Genomic DNA, 22960 nt, shown 5'->3' with positions numbered 1-22960 from the left:
GGGAGTTAGAAGGATTGACAATATTCAAGGTTGCGTGCAAAGTTTACAACACTCCTGCCACAAGTTATTGCAATGTTTCACACTGCCAGTCCATAGATTTGCGCCCACCTCTGATTGGAAATATGCAGCTTCCCTTGAACATGGTGAGTGTTTGTATAACCTCTACAAAGTTTCTTCAGTACTTTTTAATAATTTGACAAGGACGTGTAACCCAACACAGTCTTAGCCTGTATTCAGCTGTGATCCTATATGATGTCATCTTTATTATCACTTGGAGTCGCATTGAGTCCCAAGTCTGTTCTTATGTAATACAAGGGTTTGTAATACATGAGGTATGGGGAAGCATTGTGTAGATTGAGAGTAGATGTTCGGATTTCCTTTTAAAGTTGCAGGTGACTCGCCACCGAAACCCCTTAATGAAATGATCTCACTGCCACTACAAGGCTCCTACCTGCAAGTTAGCTACACATTCCTGTGAACTCATATCTCTGCATACCGCCGAGTTTCACTGTCAACTATGTGACCCGCAACGTGAGATTTCACTCCGTTAACTTTTAACCACAACCGTAGCTGCATCATGCTGGGTTTCATAGTCCATCAGTACTCAGCAGTCCTCAATGGGTGGTCAGGACAAGGCCGTAACTGCCTGTTCCGGCCTCCTGTTCCCCCAAAAAAAGATTGAGAAAAGTGCCAGAACAAATCTGTTGCAAATTAACTAGCTACTTTCTTGCCCCCAAGGCCAGCATAGCTGAGGTCCTTCTCACATAGTGTTTTCATATGTGAGACTGTTTGGAAAGCCACAGTGTTATCTGGGAGAGACCTATTGACATTTCTGAGCACTATGTAAACTTTGGCAAAACGCTGGAGGTAAATGTTGCAGCTTTTGAAAGAAATGCAAAATGCTAGTTATCCGGGACAATAATCTTGTACGGTGCTATTTTATTCACGATGTGAGGCAGAGTACAATTTATAAAGGATTTTTCAGTGAAATGGAATGAGAAACAATATTTTACTGTGCAAAAGTGTGTGTCAACTGTTCTTTGATTCTCTTTGCTGACGGTTCAATCTTGCCACAAAACATTTTGAGAAACAACAGCTTTAACGGGGTTAGAGCAATGTTTTATTTTCGTTATGGTGGGATGTCTGGCAGGACACACACAAAACAAACAAGAGTTTCAGCTATACACCAAGATAGACTCGATGTTGCTATTCGCTAACCGAAGATTGCCAGGGTTTGCTGTACATCTGATGTTGTGTGTGTGGCTTGGAGTGTGTTTCATTCTGTGTTTCTGCATTTCAGATGCACAGAGAGATGATGTACGCCAGCCGAGAAGTCCAGCACCCCCTTCGGCAGCCCCCCATGGGGCCCCCGCCCATCCACCCCATGCAGGGTGCCATGTCGCCCACCACGCCCCACTCCCTGCCCCCCTCGCCCTCCCGGATCCCTTTCGGCCCTCGCCAGGGGCCTCTGCCGGCCAGCGCCACCATTCCCCGGGACCGCATCGCCACCGCCACCCCCCCGGGCCGCTCCGTGTCCCCCTGCCCCAGCGCCATTCTTGAGCGACGGGACGTCAAGCCGGATGATGACATGGGAGGTGGGAAGAGCCATAGCTTGGCCCGGGGCAACGAGGGGCTGTACGCGGATCCTTACCTGCTCCACGAGGGGAGAATGAGCCTGGCCTCTGCCCACGTAGGGCACCCCCCACCTGGGGAGAGTCCTGAGCACGGCCTGGGGGGGTACCACCGGTCCTCCATTCGCTCCACAGGCTCCTACAGCGGGCCCAGCCCCACGGACACCATGGATCACCCCGCCCTCTACCGCCAGAAGTCCCGCAACAGCCAGCTACCAACCCTTGGCTCCAAGACCCCGCCCCCCTCGCCACACAGGATGACCGAGGTCCGGGTGATTGACATCCACGGCGGCCCGCCCCCCCACGGAGTTGTGCCGCCCCCCCACGCCACGCACATGGAGCGCTCCTCGCCTGTGCGTCAGTCCTTCAGGAAGGAGGAAGTGGCCAAGTCCAGGAGCAACATGGGCTCTCCTGTGGTGGTTGACCTCCAGGGTCATGGGCCCATCCCGCCGGCCAGTGACCCCCAGACACGGTAAGCCTCGCGGGGACCCAAGGTGGGATGGATGGGGTGAGGGGGGGTGGAGCATGGAGCATGGACTAACTCTGCATCCCTGTTGCCACCCTAACAGTACGGCTGGGCTGTTGTAACCCCATGCCTCATCATCATCCTCACCTTCTGGAAGGGTAGAGACCCGGCCTTCGTCCATGTGTTTGTGAACAGAGTCAAGCCGAACCCAGCGGTTGAGACTGGACGGCCTGGCTTGTGTCTATTTTAGCTGGATCTAGTTTGTCCGGATCTGCGTGTGTGACCATCTCTGCTTATCCACAGCTTATCAAAAATCCTCGTTGAAGCCGCAGGCCAGACAGTGTGGATTAGTATTTCTTTATTTCAGTTTAACTTGGCTTCCATGACACACTAGGTGTGTTTACCAAGCGCAGTAACAGGATAGCACCTCACAGCCACCTGTACGCAGGAGTGTATATTTTGGTGTATATTCTCTGGCTTGGTTATTTGAACAACATTCATCTGGGTCGCCTGGAGCGAAGCTGTACAGCACACTGGCGTGGGTTTTTCAGCCGGGCAGTTTGGTCAGTTGGGTTTGAACAGCAGGAGCGAGACGAGCTCACAAACAAGAGAAGCCCGGGGGAGTGATGCTGTCCAGTTGGCATTTCACATAAGGCTTCCCTGGAGGGCCTTCACATGGAGGCAGAGGTGGGGCTCCGTGCATGAGAAAGAAAATATTGACCAGGTGGTATGAGTAAGACCTGGTGCTCCTGGAACGGACTAATCGCTGGAGCAGATCTATGAGGACCACCTGTGGGGTGCGACCACACTAACGGAAACAGGCGTGACAAAGGCATTTGTTTACATTCATTTTTATTCTTTTTTTTCTCCTCTCAAATGACTTATTCTCTGCCTGAGTGTCTTTAGGGGGACCATTACCTAGAAACAAGTTGACATTTACAGACATCACATTGTACATTCACCAATCAGTCAGATACAGCAAGTTGTACACACAGTAAAGGTGTTGCCTGTACAGTACGGCCGGCCAGGGAACAATCCCCCCACTGTTTGGCTATATGTTCAGAGGTCTCTGGCTCCATACAACAAAATCCTGAGTCACAGACCTTCTCGTTGTCCTCAGTTGCCCTCTTCCCCCTACCTCCCCCTCCCCCTCATGCTCCTCCACAGCCCCCATTAGACAAGTGATGACATGTGAACACAAGAGCCTTGCTATTTGTCCGTGGCCTCACCGCTCTGACTCCAAGCCCCTGATAAGGAGCCCCATTCACTCCCCTATCACGGTTTCCCCTGAATAACTCGAAGGTAATATGAGAATTGATGAGTTCTGTGTCGTCTTCGTCCGAGCACCAGTAACTCGTGACTCACCCTATTGTTTTAGCTCTGAATGGGAAAGCCCCAATGATCTAGACTCGTCGGAAGCCAAGGGGCTTAATCTACCAGACAGCCCTATGGTTGTTCCAACCACTGATGTTGGTTTGTTTTACATCCAGATGACTGGAGTGGTTCGACTGGGAGGGCATTGCAGACATACTAAGGGTGTACAGTTCAGGCCATGTTTGACCAAAGTATAGGGTTTCTCTGTCTGAATCGGCTATTGAGTGCTTTAGGAAAGTTATTCTAAAACTTGGGAGACTTTTATTTTTTGCCCACCATTTGTTTATTAATCCATACATAAAAAATATATATATTTAAAAAAATTATCAAATCAGCTTCCTCAACCAAGCCTTAAATGCAGGTACTTCCTTCATGATTAGGCTGAGTTGTAAAAAAAAAAATTAATAACCACACAAGCCCCAGTGTTAAAAGCTTGATTTTCTGATGTTTCCTGCAGACAGCGAATGAAGGCTATGGAGCAACAGATTGCCAGCTTGACTGGTCTTGTTCAGCATGCACTTTTAAAGAGTCCAAACTCTAGTGTCACCGAGGAGCCTCTCAGGTAAGCAAGTAGAAGAAGAGAAAGAGAGTGATGCAGCCTGGGAGTTTTCTAGATGGAAAAACCCCCAGCTGTCCAGCCAATACTAATCAGTTGTGATCATATCAGTCAGCTACTGCAGGGTAAATAAAAAACACTAATAGGATGAAATAGTACCCAGGGTATAATATGGAGTTATTTTCCTGAATCTCCCCCTCTATCCCCCCCCAAAATGGCTGCTGACTGGTTGGTTTACCTGACTGCATAACAAGACTACATTTGACTACATTTCAGCATGTTCTTTAGAGAACTGAAGCTAACTGTCATGACAATGCAAGTGTATGTTAGAGACTTGGGATAAGCTCAAACAGCTTATTAACAACTGTCATGTTTAACCTTCTTTGTATGTCAACCACATTGTCTGTCGGAATGTACATGTGTTCCACTAATATTTAACATCCATTCCTATTATAACTTCCTAGAGAAACGACTCCACTATGAAGTAACAGCAAATACCAATGTATCTCTCTCTTCCCTTCTCTCCCTGTCTCTGTTTGTCCCTCTCTCTGACCCTCTCTTCAGTGAGAGATCAATGAAGACAGCCTCTCCAAGTCACAGTTCACACAATGCAGGTCAGTAATATCCAATACATACCACATTATGCTCTAGGACACTCTGTGTAACTGTGTTATTCTCATCTTTGAAGATAATTCGTAGCGTCCTGACCTAATACGCCTTCCCGTGCTGCACGGCCCAGACAAGTTAGTTAACCTCCATCGGCATGGTCAGTCATGTGCACCACTTCAGAAGAGAAAAGCTATCCAGCCAAATCTTCTCATCGCCAATTCATATCGGCCTTCAAGTCTCCTCCTCGTCTCCCACACAGAACCAAGGCAAAGAGAGTTAGTGAGTGAAGACATAGAGAAGACGAGACAGGCAGGAAGAAAAAAAAACACCAAGCTAACTCCGGCTGCTGAAAGCATTACTTGGACCAAGACAGTCGGTCTTTCTCAGGCCCCTGGGTTATTCAGAGACTCAATCTCATCTGTGGGTTTGATCAAAAAGAAATACAAAGAAATCAAAAATGTATTGAATAAAAAGAACATTACTTAAGCGTCGAGCGAGGGTCTCTCATCTTGCGATATCCTTTCTCATACCAGGCTAGATTGTATCATGCAGGTGCCCCACAATCTCACCAAACACCAAGAGAAGACCTTTTTCAATTTTCCAAGGCCTTCCTCATGCGTCAAAGATCACATATCACATCAAACACGAGAAACTGACCATGCTTCAATCTTTAACTTAATCTCAAACCGCTGTAAAACACTACACATTCAGGAGAAATGCATTATAAAACAGATCGTCTTTGAATACTTGAGGTAATCTTTGTCTCGAGGCACTAATCCGAGAGAAAGGAAGGAAAGGTATACAGGTTCAGTACGCAGCTAGCTAGCGACACAAGTGCTGCATTCACAGTAACCTGTCCTTCAGGTTGGTGGAGCTTACGGGTGAAGTACTGAGGGAGAATAAAGACAGAGGGAGAAAGAGACGAGAGGGAAGGAGTGAGAGACTGTGAGGTGAGGGGTGCTCAGGGATTACGAGGACAATGGCAGTGTGTCCTGTCACTCCTGGGCTTGGTCTGTTTCTCTCTCTCTCTTTTTCTCTGTGCAAAGAGAGATCTTTAGAGGGCTCTCTGATGAATATTCTCTCTATTCTCTCTATCCTATTGTCTTCATCTGGGCAGGGACAGCCCTTCTGCCAGTGGACTTGTCTGCCAACATAATTGAAAAACAGAACATTTCAGATCCAACTACAGAACAGAAATGGGTGCAACATTCCGTTACATAATGGAAAAAGGCCTTACCACATTTTTAAATGCATATAGTGCAGGGTGGTTCAATGCCTAAATGCATTACTTATTGAAATACCATTTCCTGTTCTGACTGAAATAAAATGGAATTGACCCAAAATGGGACCTCAGGCGGTTACCAAGCGACAGAAGATCTACCTGTGTCCCATTTCAATCAAACACTACAGGAACTACTGGAATCAAATCCTAAATGGGGGACCCTGACAGACTCCGGACTGTTTCTCACTTTCAAAGATAAGGACGGTCTGTGAGGGGCACGTGAGCAGAGTCACGTTGCTCACACCGCAAACATCCGGCAGTTTCTAACCCCCGGGTCCTCCCCTAACCGTGATTGGAAGTGACGAGGTTTGGTCAGGGGGGATGGAGGTGATGGCCTATGTCAGAGGCCATGCCAGCTGAAGTAGCAGCGCTCTGCTCCGGGCACAGATGGTGAGACCCAGAGGGAAAGAGCGGGCCGTCATCACTAAACATTAGAGGCATTAATGCAGGACTGGCGTGGATGGTGCCGGTGGTTTGTACCCAGCAGAAGAACAGGGTAGAGGAGAGGGAGAAGGGGGAACAACATCCCCACAGGAGAGCCATGGGGGGGGGGGGTTTCCACTTCAGATGTAATGCGTGTGTTCGTGTATAACACTATACCTGAGGCAGTGTGTTGAATTTCATCTGCTCGGAATAAGAGAGTGATATCCTGCCATACCCCGCCCGCTCACCCCCCTCGAAAAAGGATTGCAGCGTTCCTAAAGTTTTCATGGTGTCCTCAAAGACATGCCAAACTGCTCCGGGTTGCACTGACTGCTTGGAATTTGAATAACTGATGCGACTGATATGAATGTTATATCATTTTTTATGTAAATTCCATCCTTTTCCTCTTGGAATCAGTGCTTGTAAATGAGGAAATATGTGTGCCGTTATAACTGCGTAGTCTGCCACGGCAAACTGAAAATGGCGCTCAAACTTCTGTAACATCAGACTTGTTGTTATAGTTGTTATCTAGTACCTGATGTTCTCTTTTCCCTCCTATTTTTGTCGTCGGCTTTTAGGGGATTCGCCGGTGTTAGCAATCCGGAGTGTGGTGGCGGCGGTGCCCTCGGACGTTGTCCCCGCCCCCGCGAGCGCCAACCTGCTGCAGGTCAGGAGGAACGTGAGCGACTTACGACAGCAGCTGCAGCTGATGAGGCAGCAACAGGTGCGACCCTGACACCCTGCTGAATGATTTAGAATCATACAAATGATCCTATATTATAAATACATGACCATGTATAATGCATATAGAAGTCCATTCGTATCGTGTTCGTCCGCTGTTGTGTGCGGCAGGCCTGGGTCAGGGGGTCCTTGCAGCATATTACAGTTTTTTACAATCGCTATGACAATTTTTTCAATGCTTCTAACAAGTTTCCTAAACTCTTAACGCACCCACACACCTACGACACCCAATTGGCAAACGGTTAATTTCATGTTCAAAATCACACATTGTAAACTAAACTCAAACACTCATTTTCATAACACAAAAATACACAATACACCATGTTTACCAAAACACTAACACACGTTCTCTTTCAACAGGAACATTTAGTCAATTATAGCACAGTGTCATAAAAACACTAACATCAGATGGAATTACAGAAACTGCATTATTTTATATATGTGTCAGATCTCACAGTATATGGATCATAGATTGTGTTTTGCAATGCGGTTTCTTTTGAAGCCTCTCTACATTTTTGTTTTGTTGGGTTTAGTAAATGCATGCATTTTGTTTCTTTTGCTGCAGAAATTCAGAACAAAAAATTAATGACCCATCTCAGAGTAGCTTTATACAATGTACGGTTACTGTATGGAAAAAAAAGAAAACAAACATAATTGCTGCAGTAAAGGCTTCATTTGCAACAGGACATTACTGCAACAAATATGCCATATACCTCCTTGGAAGTTTGTGGTAAGAGCATATTGGATGGATACTGTTTTCCTATAACGTTGTTTTCCTATAACGTCAATCCTTCTCTCAAGGATCCCTCCCAGATCAACCTGATTCACATAAGGACAGACATGACATAACATTTATGTACGTAAAGGCAGTCTTACTGTAATTCACTAGTCCTCCAGTTTTCTGCTCTGACACCATTACGTATTTCATCAGTTACCCTAACTCTGGCACTTCTATCAGCGCCACCACACATTCTAACTCCTCTCCCTTGCCCTTGTCCCACTCCTCTCCCGTGTCCTGGTACTTGTCTTCCTTTCCCTCGTGCAGGCAAAAGAAGTTCAAGCATTTAAAATTTGTGTTTACTCTATGCATTTTGTTTCAAAGCAATAAGAAATGTGTTAATTGTATAGCCAACACAGACGGATGTTGTGCTAACTGTGTCAAGAGTTAAGGAAACTTGTTAAAAGTATTGAAAAAATTGTCATAGCGATTGTAAAATACTGTAAGCTCTCGGAGTGTGGACTGTGTGTCGTCGTTTCTTCATGCGTGTGCTTGTGGGTGTTTGACTTGGTCACGTGTGTGTGTGTGCGTGCGTGTCGCAGCTCCAGAACCAGGAGGCTCTGCGGGCGCAGCTGAAGCGGGCGGAGCAGGAGATCAGCTCAAAGCTAGAGGAGGCCATGCGGCGCCTGGAGGACCCCGTCCACAGGCAGAGAGTCCTGGTGGAGGACGACAGACACAAGTACCTGAGTCTGGAGGAGAGGGTGCAGACCCAGCTAAGGTGACACCAGTTAGACATAAGCAGTGCATATACCCATATAGGGATAATGACTTGGCTTATTCTGTACCTACAGAATCCAGAGTCATAAAAAAAAGTTTCTTTTTTTTGGCAGGGGTGTAAAGATTTACAGAATAGGTGTTTGGTTTGTTCACCTTCATCCTGACTTCCAGTGATCACAATATCCCTTTTGGCTTGTGAAAGCAGTATCTTGGTCTTATTTCTCAACTTGGCACCACACACTGTGCGATTGTTGCCTTTAAGTCATCCTCAGCTTTCAGGACCGTAGGGCTCTCACCTCACTCATCAGCTCCTCTCTCTGCTAGGCAGGGTGTGGTAAGCTAATACACACACGCTAATACTTCAATCCCCACACAGCTTCTTACCAGGTAAGGACATTCCAGCCATGAGTCCTCCTGGCTTCAGTTTTACCAACTAGCTGGTGTACATTGACAGTCACAGTCACATACACACAACCAAACGCTCAATTACCGTCTGCAAGTTAGAACCGGCAGACCTCGTCTGTCTCCCGTTTCAAACGCTGCGCCCATGGAACAACGGGACCGACAGCAGACCAGTTATTTCCAGTGTGCACTTGAATTGATTTCACCAGCTTGCCGAACGGGGGGAGGGGGGAACTTTGATTTAATTCTTTTTAAACGTTTTTAAACAGCCAAGGTCAAAGTACTCTGCCTGGCTTTTCAGTCGTAAACATATGCGTAGATAAACACTGTGATTGGAGGATTCTTCCCTCTCTGGGAGGGGGAACAGGGGGGCTCACAGGCGCTGGCCGCTGGCAGTGCCTCCATGTTGTTTTTGGTGGCCGGCCAAATGTGAGTCAGCAAAGTGCAACGGCGTAGGCGCTTTAAATAAGTTTGGTTAATGAGGTCTGCTTTGCTTGACAGAGAGAGAGTGTGTGTGTGTTTGTGTGTGTGTGTGTGTGTGTTACTTTAACTTTAATAACCTGTGAGTGTGTGTGTCAGTTTTGTTTTGTGTGTATCCTTGTTTGCACAGTATATGAGAGAATGAGGCGTGAAAAAGAACAGCCTTTTCTCCAGAGGATTACCAGAACTGTCAAATAACACTTGACATAATCAGCCACAGCACTGAGAAGCACTGAGTATCTACATAGCTGTGGTAGGTTATTTGGTAGGTTAACAAATAGTTTATGAATAGTAAGACAGTCTCAGTCAGCCCATGTGTATAATATATAACATTTAACATGAGGTCAATTGGGTACTTGGGATGTTTTGTTATTATGTTTTCATACTGTATGTCAGATCCTTTCAGTTCTGTTTTCCCGGTTAGTCCCAAGCCTGGCAGGGGTTTCTAGTTTGATCCTGCTGTCAGTCCAATATCTTGTTGCCCTTGAGCAATACTGTGAAAGCTGAGAGAGAGAGAGAGAGAGAGAGAGAGAGAGAGAGAGAGAGAGAGAGAGAGAGAGAGAGAGGGAGAGAGAGAGAGAGAGAGAGAGAGAGAGAGAGAGAGAGAGAGAGAGAGAGAGAGAGAGAGAGAGAGAGAGAGAGAGAGACAGACAGACAGAGAGACAGACAGACAGACAGACAGACAGATAGTGTGTGTGTGAGAGAGAGAGAGACAGAGACAGACAGACAGACAGACAGACAGACAGACAGAGAGAGAGAGATAGTGTGTGTGTGAGAGAGAGAGAGAGAGAGAGAGGTGAACCTGTCATTATTGATCTCAAATAGATGATCCCTGATATGTCCTAAGTGTGTGTCTTCCCATCTTTGGAAGCTACCAAAACCTGCTTTATATAAGTCCTTGAAGTTTGAGTGTCAAAAGTTTTACTTCACAGTCCCTCAGTTAAAATTTCCAGTTTAACGCCAGTTGCCAAGAGACGTTCAGCTTAGCTTTTTCGGTACTCATTTTCCTAGCTCTAAGTCACACTGTATGGTAATTTCAGGTGTCTCTCATAAACTCCAGCATATTTCCTCTTGAAAGCTACAGTTATAATATTCCTTGTGGATATGGCAATGTATCTGTTAGATAAGCCGTCCTGTGTATGGAAGTTATAGGAGGGAGTCAACACAAGTCAGTCCAGTTTCCATCCTTTGGATGGATGTTTGAAGAGATCAGCCTGTATCTAAAATGACAGATTCTGCTTACTTAAAACACCCTGTATGTGGGTATAGCCTGCCCCCTAGTGCTGAAAGGAAGAAAACCTCCTTTCCTCACTCCCTGCCTCCTCCCTCCCTGCTCCCCTTCTCCACAGTGAGCTGGAGCAGTATGTGGACTCTCTGAACAGGGAGAACAGCGTGGCGGGGGGCAGCAGAGCCGTGACTCTGAAGGACGTGGAGGAGGGGGCTGTCAGTCTCCGGAGGGTGGGCGAGTCTCTCGCAGGGCTCAAAGGTAGGACATCCAGACTTCATGTTACAGTGCCGTACCCAGTGTCAAGGATACTACCCATTCAGCTTTTGTACCTTGAATGGTCAAGATCAATTTGATTTTCAACCACAGATTTCGCTTGAATAACAAAATATTACAAATATATACTTGTTCTGTTTTGATTTCTGTGCTTTTTTGTCTTGCTGTCTTTCGTTCTCTCTCTTCTCTCGGTCTTCTCTCGGTCTTCTTGCCCTCTCTCCCTCTCTCTCTCTCTCTCTCTCTCTCTCTCTCTCTCTCTCTCTCTCTCTCTCTCTCTCTCTCTCTCTCTCTCTCTCTCTCTCTCTCTTCTCTCTCTCTCTCTCTCTCTCTCTCTACCTCTCTCTCTCCCTCTCCCTCCCCTCCCTCCAGGAGAGTTTCCGGCCCTGCAGACCAGGATGAGGGCGGTGCTGAGGGTGGAGGTGGAGGCGGTCAAATTCCTCAAGGAGGAGCCTCACAAACTGGACAGCATGCTGAAGAGGGTCAAGAGCCTGACGGAGGTCCTCAGCGGCCTGAGGAGGTAGGGAGACAGAGAGAGAGAGAGACTACTGAAGGAGAAAGGATGAGAGAAAGAGACATAAGGACTGATAGACCAATACGATGTGGGTGAGAATGGAGAGAAAGGGCGAGGGAGATAGGAAAGAGGTAGGATGAAAGGATTGAAATGTGTGTGGGGGCTGAGTGACAGATTAAGGAGGAAACCAAAGCGCTCCCAGAGTCAGAGCCAGGGTTCTGTTGAAGGTACGGACTGTTGATGATTATGTTGACAAATTGGCCCCATCAACCTCTGAAGGGTCAGTAGAGCTGACCGGAGCCCCGCGTCCATCTTGATTTAGCTCAGGCCTGTCTCTGCTCTCCGCAAACTGACCAAACGGATCATTAAACTAATTCAGGAGAAGACGCTGCACCTAATTTCCATATAAATATCAGTCAGAGGCACCAGGCATCATGGGTCATCATTGCTCTCACCCCTTGGCACCCACTGCAAGCAAAATCAGTCCCGTTCCATCATAGCCCTCTGCAAGAGCTCTCTCCCCTCACGTCACAGTCCATTAAGATAATTTAGCTTGCCTCGGTCTTGGTCCAAGTCACGTGTGTTCATTGTGTTAGGTTTGTTGTATTTTCATTCCAGATGTACTGGGCCAGTTCTGCTCTGAGATAGCACTGCAATGCAGAAGCAGAACCTATACATTCAATGATGATGTTTCTTTGATGAAGTTTCTTTTTGTGCTGAAGTAACATCCTTTTGCAACATAAATCAATGCTATCTTCTCTTCCTTTTCTCCAGATACTCTACAGAGGGCCAGCACAAGGCCCCAGACTCTGCTCTCAGTGCACCTGCCAAGCCAGCTCCACTGGTGATCCTTCCCCCCGCTGCGGTCCAGACCGACGCCCCAGTGGACGCCCCTCCTCCCCAGGCAGCCACCAAGCCGGGCTCCCCCTCTGCCCTGCCCGAGCCCCAGACCTCCACCGTCCGGTCGGAGGTCATGCCGGCCTCTCCGGTGGTCATCCACCACGTCCAGAGCTCCCCGGTCCTCATGCAGCAGTCGCAGCAGTCGGCCGCCCTCACCCACCAGCCCAGCCCCCCGCCCACGCCCTCCTCCACCCCCACCCACGGAGGGTTAGACTCCCCAGGCCCGGGGAAATCAAGGGTATCCCCCTCTCTGTCCACCTCCGACCCCCCCAGCCCCGCCCCCCAACATAAGAAGACCCAACATGGCAACCCGGAGCAGCCGGTCCCCGCTAACGGCAACGGGAACGCTAACGGCAGCCAGAGTCTCTTCATCGAGGAGCTCCACACCAGCCGCGACAAGAGCAAAAACAGAGCTGTGTCCATACAGGTACAGAACCCTCACCACCCTGAGGACATGGGGTACTGTTGGCATCACTTCTCCTGCAAGGATTCAATAATCCTCCTTACCCTCGGTATCACTTTTCATGAGGTAATTGTATTATTGTCCTCACTCTCCCTCTCTTTCTCTCTCGCTCTGTTTTTCTCTCTCTCTGTTTTCTCTCGACCTATCAGGCGGCAGAGAAGGAGTGGGAGGAGAGGAGGCAGAACATGGGCCACTACGACGGGAAGGAGTTTGAGAAGATCCTGCAGGAGGCTCAGGCCAACATGATGAAGGGCATTCCCAGCCTGGAGGTAGGCAGCGAGGGAGAGACTTCCTTGACGGCCCACCCTGCTGCCCCAGGGGACCAGGCAGACAGCCCCCAGCCTGTGGAACCAGACACAGGTACTGTGGAAGTCTGTTGAAAAAGTCTTTCTGTACCACCACACTATAGGATATCAAAAATAATGCATTTTGTCCTATAAGGTTATTAACAGTTGTGTTTCAATACCTAATGAAACATTTGGACTTTTTGGGGGTATCTTTGTGTTTTGTTTACCAGTAGAAGACCCCAAGCCTGAGCCCACCACAGACATACCAGCCAAGCCCGGCCCTGAAAAACTCCCCAAGCCGGTTCTAGAAAAATCTAGCAAGACTGCCACCACTGAGCAAGCCCCCAACCCTGCGACCGGGGACGGACCCACCACCAAGCCCACCACTGCCGCCCCGGCCACAGACAAGGTCTCCAAGCAGGGAGCGGAGAAAGTCAGCAAGTCCCCTCCGCCACCCCCTCCCCGGAAGACCTTCCCCTCCCCCCTCCCCTCAGGCATGACCACCACACGCTCTGGAGAGGTGGTCTACACCAGCAGGAAGGAGTCCATCTCCGCTCAGGTTAGTACGAACGGCCGGGTGGTCCGCGGTTGGAACCATGTGTGCGGGTAACCTGAGCCTCACCGTGTGTGGTCCTGCCTAGGGTCCAGAGCTGTTGGAAGGATGTGAAAAGTGTCCAGCCGACTGAACGATTGTGTTGATTTTTCTTTACCTGTCCCGTCTGTCCAGGAGGGGGAGGATGAGGGCCAGACGCCCACCCCCCCGCCTAAACCCACCAAGGTGCCCCCGGAGATCAAACCCAAGCCCTCCACCCCTCCCCCCATCGCTGTCTCTGCTGTACGGGAGGAAGAGGATGAGGGGGACAAGATCATGGCTGAACTCCAGGTAGGACACACACACACGCACACACACTTCACAGAACACATAAGCTCACTAACTCACGTGGAGAATGGTCATAAACAAAGTCATAAATAGATTGGAAGGCTTTAGTGTGTGCTGCATCTTGTTTTTACTGAAATCTCTGTGTGAGAAATGGGGTCCTCTGTGTCATCTCTCCTATCTCATCTCTCCTATCTCATCTCTCCTATCTCATCTCCCCTTGGTGGTTGGGTTGCAGAGGGTAGCAGGGGTGCGGGGAACTGGGAACAGCTCCCTAACTTGGCCAGTTGTTAAAACACGCGTTGTCCCTTAAACATGTCAAGATAGCATTGGCACAGGCACAGCAGAGCTGGGAAGAGACGAGTCTCCACTGTGGTCCCTCTTTGATGCAGGATACCACCTCCCATACAGCCCAGGAACGACTCCCAATCTGATCCTAATCCATACTCCCCTGACATACTTTCACTCCCCAGGTCTTCCAGAAGTGCACGATAAAGGATGTAGGTGTGAAAAGCGTGTTAGAAGCCGCTAGAATCGAGCCCCAAATCAGAGAGTTAAGACCCGGGGCCCTAATGCCCCTCAAAGAGAGAAAGGTAAAAGAGGCCAGCCCCCGTTTATTGCCGCCCTCCTTAATCGCCTGCTTTCTCCGTCCGTCTACCGTGTCGGCTCGCGCCTGCCATGGCTGTGCTTTAACCCCGCAATCTGTCTGCCTCTAGCACCCTTGCCTCTTACTTACTTACCCTTGCCTCTGCTTCTGCCTCGAGAGAAACCTAAAACAAACTCCTTACGTTGCGTAGGAGACGTGTTCTCCATGTCTTTCTCTCCACTTTGTTATTTCCACTGGAAGTCTCGGCTTGTCCTCGGTTTTCACGATTAAGTCTGCAGAACGTGAAGGGTGTGAAAAACGTCCGCTTTGTGTTTGTCAAGCAAATTATGGTGATTTGACACTGTTATTGAATTCTGTTTGCCTGGATTTATCCAGAGTCAATAAACGAATGAGCCACTTGAAATCCACTCGTAATCAAATGGTCTTGTGTGTTATTGTTTTCCTTTGATCAAGAATTGTTAGAATTCTTACTAGTTTTGCTTCAATCATCTAGTTTCACTGATTGGCCATTGAATTGAGGATAGTTTAATGTGTTTTTGCAGACTTGGTTCACTTTAGGTCACCCTGACCACTTTGCATGACCCCTCTCCTTTCTTTTTTGGTTTCATGGGATAACTTCCTACCTTCTCTGCTTCTTTGTCCAATTTAACATGCTTATATTTCACCTTTTAGTATGTCTATGAAAGAAGCTTAATGTTAAATTGCTAAATTATGTTTAAGTTTCTTGAAAACTAATTGTGTACTGGATGTGTTCCCATGGTAGACAGTTTCACAGAACATTGTGTGTGTCAGATAAGATTTTATGAACCATATCTGTGGGATCACTGTAGGTCAAGGTCAGCTTTAATCTTTTCCTGGGAAATCAATTTGTAGTGATAGTTTTCTTTATTCATTATATTTTGTTTATGATGCAGGGTCCTGATATAAGATGAGAATTATAGTTTAGATCATTTTTGCACATGTTGTCAGGTGTGTCCAGATTAGTAATGTACTGCTAAAAATCAGATTACATATAGTCATACAATATTGTGGACATATCCCTCCCACCCAAACTTGACAAAACTTTACAATAACAGTTATTACCAAAAAAATACCGTTAGTTCAGGCTACAGATTCGCTCGCATCTGTTTTCCTATAAAGCATCTCATGATAAAAACAGCTAAACTGATTTTTGAAGGATGTCATTTTCATCTTTAAGAAAATATGCTGTGATGCTGTGCAATACAATACGAGAGATGCCTCATAGGAATGTTATTGCCCAATGCTGTCATCAGACCATGGGATGCTAATGATCTATGGTCAGTGAATGCACAATGCAAGCCCAGTCCTAACACAGCCAGTACAGTGTCACCTTAATCCTGTCCCCCTTCACGCACTGTCCTGGCAGAGCTCTGAACCCACACGGGAGGACAAAGATCCTGGCACAGACGAGAATGGGAACTCCACTGTCCGCCAGAGTCCTGGGGTATACCAACTCACTTTTTCCTTTTGTAAAGAATAACTCAATAATGTATCTATAGACATCTCCTCTAAGATAAGCCTAGAGTGTTTTCCAGTGATACAAATATTGGATTTCAGTCTTATAGGATTACAGTAGTTTCTTAGACTGTAAAACTCATGTAAGCATCACATTCTTTTCAAGTCCAAAATGTCACAATACCTCAGACGAATGTCAGACCTAGCAGTCAGGGGTTAGACTTATAAATGAGTTCGACTCAATTCAAATGCATGCACCATATCTGATTTATGATTATGGTGTTTTGCAGAGGCTTTTAACCAATGACAACCCAGTGTTTTAAATTCACCCAGGTCATATACTATGTCACCGGGCAGATCTCCAAGGAACAGCCGACGGCACCGGCGCCGCCAGGACCGGAGGAAGCCCCAGAGAGCAGAGAGCCGCAACCACTGTCCACCTCACAGGTGTCAAATGTCAATCCTAACGACAATTCCCCAAGGCCGCAGCAGCCACCACAGTCCCCATCCCAGACAGGGCCTCCTATTTCCCCCAAACCCGTGGGCTTGAACGGCTTCTTCCCTGTGCCTCAGAAGCTCTCGAAGCGACCAGACGCCCTAAAGAAGAACCTTGTAAAAAATCCGGGTTCCCCGGCCACCAGCGTCGTCCTCAGTCCAATAAACGTGGAAAAGAGAGTCGAGTTGTCGCTCGTGCAGGGGGTCCGGTCCACCAGTAAGATCGTGATGCCAGCTACGGGACCCCAAGTCCCTCCAACTGCCGTCAAGGCTGCTAAGAGTGCTGAGGTGCTGCGGGAGAAGGTTGTCTGTGAGAAAGTGCAATCGACGATGAGGTGCGATGAAGGGGACGAGGCCAGTCTCAGCGCAGACCTTCCCGGGGAAGAGGCCCCTCCACCCCCAGACAACATCGCCTTCATGATCACCAACACCAACGTCCAGGCCCTGACCCGCGTCGAGTACCAGGAGCTGGTCAACGCCAAGAAGGGCAGCGTCCGGACCGTCACCGTGGGTAACCGGGAGGGAGGCGGGACTTCAAGAGACGGACACAACTCGGCGCCACAGGACAATGGCTTCGGCAACAAGAAGCCAGTCATCATCATCTTCAACGAGCCCATGGACATCCGCTCGGCGTACAAGCGCCTGTCGACCGTGTTCGAGTGCGAGGAGGAGATGGAAAGGATGCTGGCCCAGGAAGGGATCGCCGAGGAGAGTGAGGAGTCGGATACGGAGAGGAGCAGCGGGGGGGTGGATCGGTCAAAGGGTGGGACGGAGGGAGGGGACGGGGCGGTCGGGAAAAAATCCTCCCAGGTCACCTCACTCCAAAGCGGCATGTCACATTCCTCCTCTTCCTCCTCCTTGGAGCTGACGGGAGGCGACGGCAAAACGGACGGAAAGAAGAAATTCAAGTTCAAGTTCCCGAAAAAGCAGTTTGCGGCTTTGTCGCAGGCTCTCCGCAGCGGCACCAAGTCGGGCAAGAAGACCCTGCAGGTGGTCGTGTACGAGGACGAAGAGGAGTCCGACGGAACGGTCCGACAGCACAAGGAGGCCAAAAGGTTTGAGATCACACGTTCAAAGTCCTCCGTGTCCACGGATTCCCACACGGGTCCGACCCCGGCGAAGAAGGACCCCGTGGAATCCAACTGCAGATCGGATGACATCCGCAAGAGTACGTACAAGACCCTGGACAGTTTGGAGCAGACCATCAGACAGCTGGAGACCACCATCAGCGAGATGGGCCCACACGCTGCCGAAGAGCCCGCTCCCGCCAGCGTGACGGAGGCACCCAAAACGGTGGGGTCAGGGTTGCAGAGGTCGTTCTCTCTCCCCTCTTCCTCCAAAGGTCCCGGCCTCAAGGCTAACATGGCCTCCCTGAAGAAGAAGAGCAGGCCTGCACTCCTCCCTCGACCGGCCATCATCCCAACCGCCACCGTCACCCCAGTCGCAACGCAACAGGTCTCTCTCTAGCTCTCGTCGTTCCTGGAGGTTTCGGGTCCTTTTTTTTTTGGTACTCCTCCCCCCACCCCCCCACCCCTCCCCCCTCCTCCACCTTCCTTCACTCCATACCTAACAAACTGGTTTCTACCAACCATTAATCCACTTCACATGTGCTCGGAAATGTTGGAGTCCCCCCACTTTTGCTTTCTCCCTCTGTGAGATCATGGTCCCACATGATCGGAGAGTGGCATTTTCATTGGGTTCCTGTGTCTACCGTCTTTCCTGTGGTTCACTGTTCGAAAACAACAAAAAACTCTTAACAGGTGTTGTGACAGCAGACTCTTTAATCAAACAATGACACTTTCAAGTTGATTCTCTTACATATTTCTCACTGCATGTACTGTTTTTTAAATAGTACTCTTGGTATTAAGTACAGGGGGATGCATGTTCTCACTGGCGTCAGTGGTAAAATATCTTGTGAGAAATGAACAGGGTTTACCTGTCAAGTGTTTTTTTCATACCTACAATATGGCTTTCTGTTCTTTATTTTTTCTTTGTTTTTTTCTTTATTTTTTCTTTCTTGTTTTTTATTTTCCCGTTTGGATCCTCCCTTTGCAGAATGCCAGTGTCGCGTCCCCCACTAGTCGGATGCCCGTCCCGATGTCTGCGAAGTCCAGGCAGTCACCCACAGACAAGGCAGGAAAGCAACAAAAGCTACAGGACGCTCAGAGGCAGTTCCGACAGGTAGTTTTATCATAGGGCGGCCTTAACCAGCCGACTTGAGGAAGCCACCTTATATATCTAACATAGGGTTAGAAAACAAGAGGCCTATGTCATGTATAAGGGGGGGAAAAAGTTCACCAAAGCTGTGAGACTTCGAGTGTTTATAAATTTGATTGAGAGGGCAATCTTGGATCTGTTTGTGTTTTCTCTCGATCTGCTCTGACTGGAAAAGGCATGTTTGACTTTTGACTGTTACCCATTTTCCATAACCACCAGACTGTATGCTTCTTGCATGTCCACACTGCTCATGGCTTTCACTGTGTTGGTGACCCCCCCAAAAAAAATCAACTGAAAAAAAAGAGAAAACACAATTCATCTCGTCATCATCGAATGTGATGCCATCACACACCTGCCCCCACTGGTTCCCATCACAGCTGAGTTCTTAGACAGTGTCACCAGTGCCAGGATGCTTTTGGCTTAAGCTCAAATTTCACTAAAACCAAACCTATCCTTATTGACAATGTTCCCTCCTCTCCCACAATGCACCTCTACTAAACCCAATGTTTTTGTTGTAACATGCTTTCTCCCTTCTCAGTGCACAGCTACTAAACCACCCCCCCCCCCCCTTGACTCCCCTCCCTCAAAGGATAACCATTTGCCAACCTTCTCAACTCCCCCGCAACCCCCAAAATATGCACCCCTAATCTATTGTCTAAAACCCCTTTTCGATCCAAGCATCTCTGGTATTGCCATCTTGGATTTTGTCCAGAGCCGCTCTCCCTCAAAGCGTGACAATCTTTCTTAACACACAGGCGGTCACTAGAGATGCCACCCTTCCAATCCCTCTCGCTGTTTTCCCCCTTTCCATCCTAAAACGACTTTCACCTTTGTTAGTACACTGTAACACGTCTCTCAGTTCAATTGTCTTTTCAATCAGTTCAAGTAAGTCTGAATATAGCTATTGTAGCTGAGCCTTTCTGTGTGTCTCTTTAGTTTCTCTTTAATCATATTTATGTCGATTTGTATATAGTCATACATTTCCCTTGTCTATAACGTTAAAGTTTAGTGTTGTCTTGCTTTGTTGTTATTTCCAATGACCAGATCCCTTTATTGACAAACAGTCTCTGATCTGGCATCTCTGTTTGCAGGCTAACGGAAGTGCTAAAAGAGTGGGAGGGGATCATAAAACAACTTCCCCTACTGCCTCTAAAATCCCTGCTTTTTATCCTAGCTCTGCTAAAGGCAGCTCCCAGTCTGCCCCAAACTCAGATGCTACTAATCCAATTAATCCTTCCCCCACCTTATCCCCTTCCTCCTCGACAACCACAAAGTCCTCCATCCCTTCCCCCCTCACCCCTCGCTCTGGCTCCACCCCCTCCTCCTCCCACATCCCCTCCCTGTCTAACGGATCCCTCAAACTCCCCGCACCCCACTCGCACACAGGTAAAGCTCTCTCGTTCTCCTCGCAGACTCCAAACGGTCGAGTGCCCTCCTCCTCTTCCTTCTCCTCCTCTTCCTCCTCCTCCTCCCCCTCCCCTCTGTCGCCCACGCCGTTGGGCCCGGGTGCCAAGAGCATCCGCACCATACACACGCCCAGCTTCACCAGCTATCGGCCACATCACGGCAGCAACGGCAAATCCTGCATCCCAACTGCCACCACGGCCAAGGACTCCACTTAGCTGCCCATTAGCTCCTCCTCCAGGTCTGTCTGTCACAGAGAAGGTTCACTTACAGTGACTTAAGGTTTGGTCCCCTTTTTTTTTTTTTATTCTGTATCTTTTTTTTTCGTTGCTTGGCCTTTGTATAACAGTGTTGATGCACTTCGTCCCCTTTTTGTCACTCATGTTTTTCGTTTGTTGTTGAGTTTATTTGACACTGGCATTTGCACGTCAAGGCTTTCAATTCTTATGGATGGCATTCTTTCTTCATTTGCAGATATTTTTGAACTTAAAAGTGTAATTCTTGAAGCGTGTAGTACTGGGTAAATCATTTACAAGTGACAATGTTATCACTCTGGAGTTGGAAGTAGGCCTAGACTTAATTGGAGGCTCTTTGATGGTTTTGAAAATATATTTTTCTTAAGTGTCGAAGAATAGAAAAAATAGTTGATGCACAATCCTGATTATCGTGTACAAAATTGTGTTTTATTTTTCAATACAGAAACTGGATAACCATAGTATATTTTGATCTTACTATATTTCTTATGTTGCCAGACATTCAGCATACAATAGCCCTTGTATAAGCCTTTTGTGAGTATACTAAATGTGTACTGACCATTAACTGCATCGACTTCTATTTCATCAGGAATATTTTGTCATACAATTATCCATGCACTGCCAATTTCTGTTTCCCCAGGTAGCAAACAGGTTGTATGAGGTATCCAAGTTCTCCTTTTAGTAATTATCTTTGTGCCTACTTGCCAAAGTCGTTTTATGTCACTTCAAGCCTTTAAGCAATCATTGGACATAATGTACTTCGTGGGGAACTCTACATGCACTCTTTTAGTGTGGTGGTCTTTTCCTTCAGCAGCTTTACTGGAGGTCTATGTTTCTTAAGTTAACTTTTATTGATGTCTAAGTGTATACAGTACTAAAAACACAATTAATTGATAATACTGTTCGACGATGTGTACATAAATGCTTCTAATAAGAAAATTAGTAGTTTTGTTAACATACCAAAGTTTATTTGTATGCATGCATTTAAAATACCTTAGGAGAGTGTTGTAAAAGAAGAATTACGTTTGCACAAAATAGATTTTGTAAATATTTTGTTTTCTCTCATTTTTGTAAAGCTTTAAACCATACTACATAAGAGCAATGTGGTAAAGAAAGAACTGTGTTGAAATAAAAACAATAAAGTCTGCATGCTTGTAATGCATTTTGGTTGTTCTTTAATTTCTTTCCTCTATAAATTCTAAGTTATAAATTATAAGGATTTCCAGACCACCTGTGTGTGTGTGTGTGTGTGTGTGTGTGTGTGTGTGTGTGTGTGTGTGTGTGTGTGTGTGTGTGTGTGTGTGTGTGTGTGTGTGTGTGTGTGTGTGTGTGTGTGTGTGTCTGGTCTGTGTGTCTGGTCTGTGTCACTGCATGTCATATGTGTAACACAAACAGGAAGGAAGCATCACTTTTATATTAGTCTTTGGCAGGCCTGTGCTTTGAGGGGATCTCCTAAGAGATATAACTTATTTGTTTAATTTAGAAGTTTTATGGGTGAGTAAATATGAATATCTTATGATGTTTGTTTTTTTATGGTCTTTTTATTGTTCAGATATATTTAATAGACAAATGTATACATCCTAGGCAAAATTTTCTAAAGAGCTTGTTTACAATAAATGTCTAAGAAAAGCACAAAAACTCATGTGATTTTGATCTGTAAAGTGCTTTACACAAAAATACATGCAATGTATACATATTAAGTATAGGGGGAACTGTTATGTAGTCACACGTTATTGCAATTTTGCGGTACGGTAAGTTATTAACCCTTGTGTTATCTTCGGGTCATTCCGACCCATCAGTCATTGTGACCCACTGTCGTATTGCGACAAATTTACCTCATACAAAAACAAAGTGAAGCATTTTCTTTTAACTGTCGGGCTGTCTCAGACCCCCCACATTGCAATGGTTAAAAGAAAATTATTTTTATTTGTTTTTGTATTGGGTGAAATTGGGTAAACACAACGATGGTTCGTTGTGAACCTTTGGGTCATGTGACCCAAAGGCAGCACGAGGGTTAAACAACTGAAATTTGGAATGGGGTAAGATGGACTTTTCAGGGTGAAGTGAATGATCTTGTTTGACATTGATCTTGTTTTGGTAACACAACCTAAACTGCCCCTTTACAACTTACCCCTTACACCCTCCTCCACACTGTGCTTGCATACACTATTCTAATAACCTATATTGCTAACAGTTACCATTTAATTAAATAGCAATTCCTATGTACCTATGTGTTAATTGGTATTGCATTGCTATGTAGTTAGCTTACATGGTCGTTAATATAACCTTAATGTCAAATGTTGCCATTATTTTCATTCCTACATTTACAGTAAGTGGATGTACATGAGATGCACAGTAATGGTCAAACCGTTGGATCAGTTCTGCTTTTTAGCTCTTGCTAAAAATGTACCTGTGGGTGGATGTGAGAGCAAGAGTCTGAATGAGGTGACTGCCTTATTTATGACAACCAGATCAATCCCTGACAAAAAAAAGAATCCCAGCACACTGG

At 47.0% G+C, this 22960-nt stretch overlaps 1 protein-coding gene across 11 annotated transcripts in view; it reads left to right on the top strand.

Annotated features, from left to right (window-relative positions):
* Positions 1 to 21609, top strand: part of si:ch211-285f17.1 (sickle tail protein homolog) — an 83415-nt gene extending 61806 nt beyond the window's left edge. For 6 of the 11 annotated variants that reach the window (XM_062480178.1, XM_062480176.1, XM_062480182.1 and 3 more), the window contains 16 exons: positions 1301 to 2103; positions 3929 to 4033; positions 4592 to 4641; positions 6920 to 7065; positions 8403 to 8578; positions 10809 to 10945; positions 11330 to 11477; positions 12246 to 12798; positions 12984 to 13194; positions 13352 to 13680; positions 13849 to 14004; positions 14472 to 14591; positions 15993 to 16070; positions 16415 to 18031; positions 18632 to 18757; positions 19885 to 21609. In XM_062480178.1, the coding sequence (XP_062336162.1) occupies positions 1301 to 2103; positions 3929 to 4033; positions 4592 to 4641; positions 6920 to 7065; positions 8403 to 8578; positions 10809 to 10945; positions 11330 to 11477; positions 12246 to 12798; positions 12984 to 13194; positions 13352 to 13680; positions 13849 to 14004; positions 14472 to 14591; positions 15993 to 16070; positions 16415 to 18031; positions 18632 to 18757; positions 19885 to 20415 (5286 nt within the window). In that variant the 3' untranslated portion in view covers positions 20416 to 21609. Of the gene's footprint in view, positions 1 to 69; positions 144 to 1300; positions 2104 to 3928; positions 4034 to 4591; positions 4642 to 6919; positions 7066 to 8402; positions 8579 to 10808; positions 10946 to 11329; positions 11478 to 12245; positions 12799 to 12983; positions 13195 to 13351; positions 13681 to 13848; positions 14005 to 14471; positions 14592 to 15992; positions 16071 to 16414; positions 18032 to 18631; positions 18758 to 19884 lie in introns of those variants that run through there. The other 5 variants (XM_062480186.1, XM_062480177.1, XM_062480187.1 and 2 more) reach the window with 5 other exon arrangements.
* Positions 21610 to 22960: the final 1351 nt, after the last annotated feature.

This window comes from Osmerus eperlanus, chromosome 15, assembly GCF_963692335.1.
Source record: "Osmerus eperlanus chromosome 15, fOsmEpe2.1, whole genome shotgun sequence".
Lineage (NCBI taxonomy): Eukaryota > Metazoa > Chordata > Actinopteri > Osmeriformes > Osmeridae > Osmerus > Osmerus eperlanus.
Note: the sequence above shows the minus strand (reverse complement) of the source record. Positions and strands in the feature narration are given on the sequence as shown.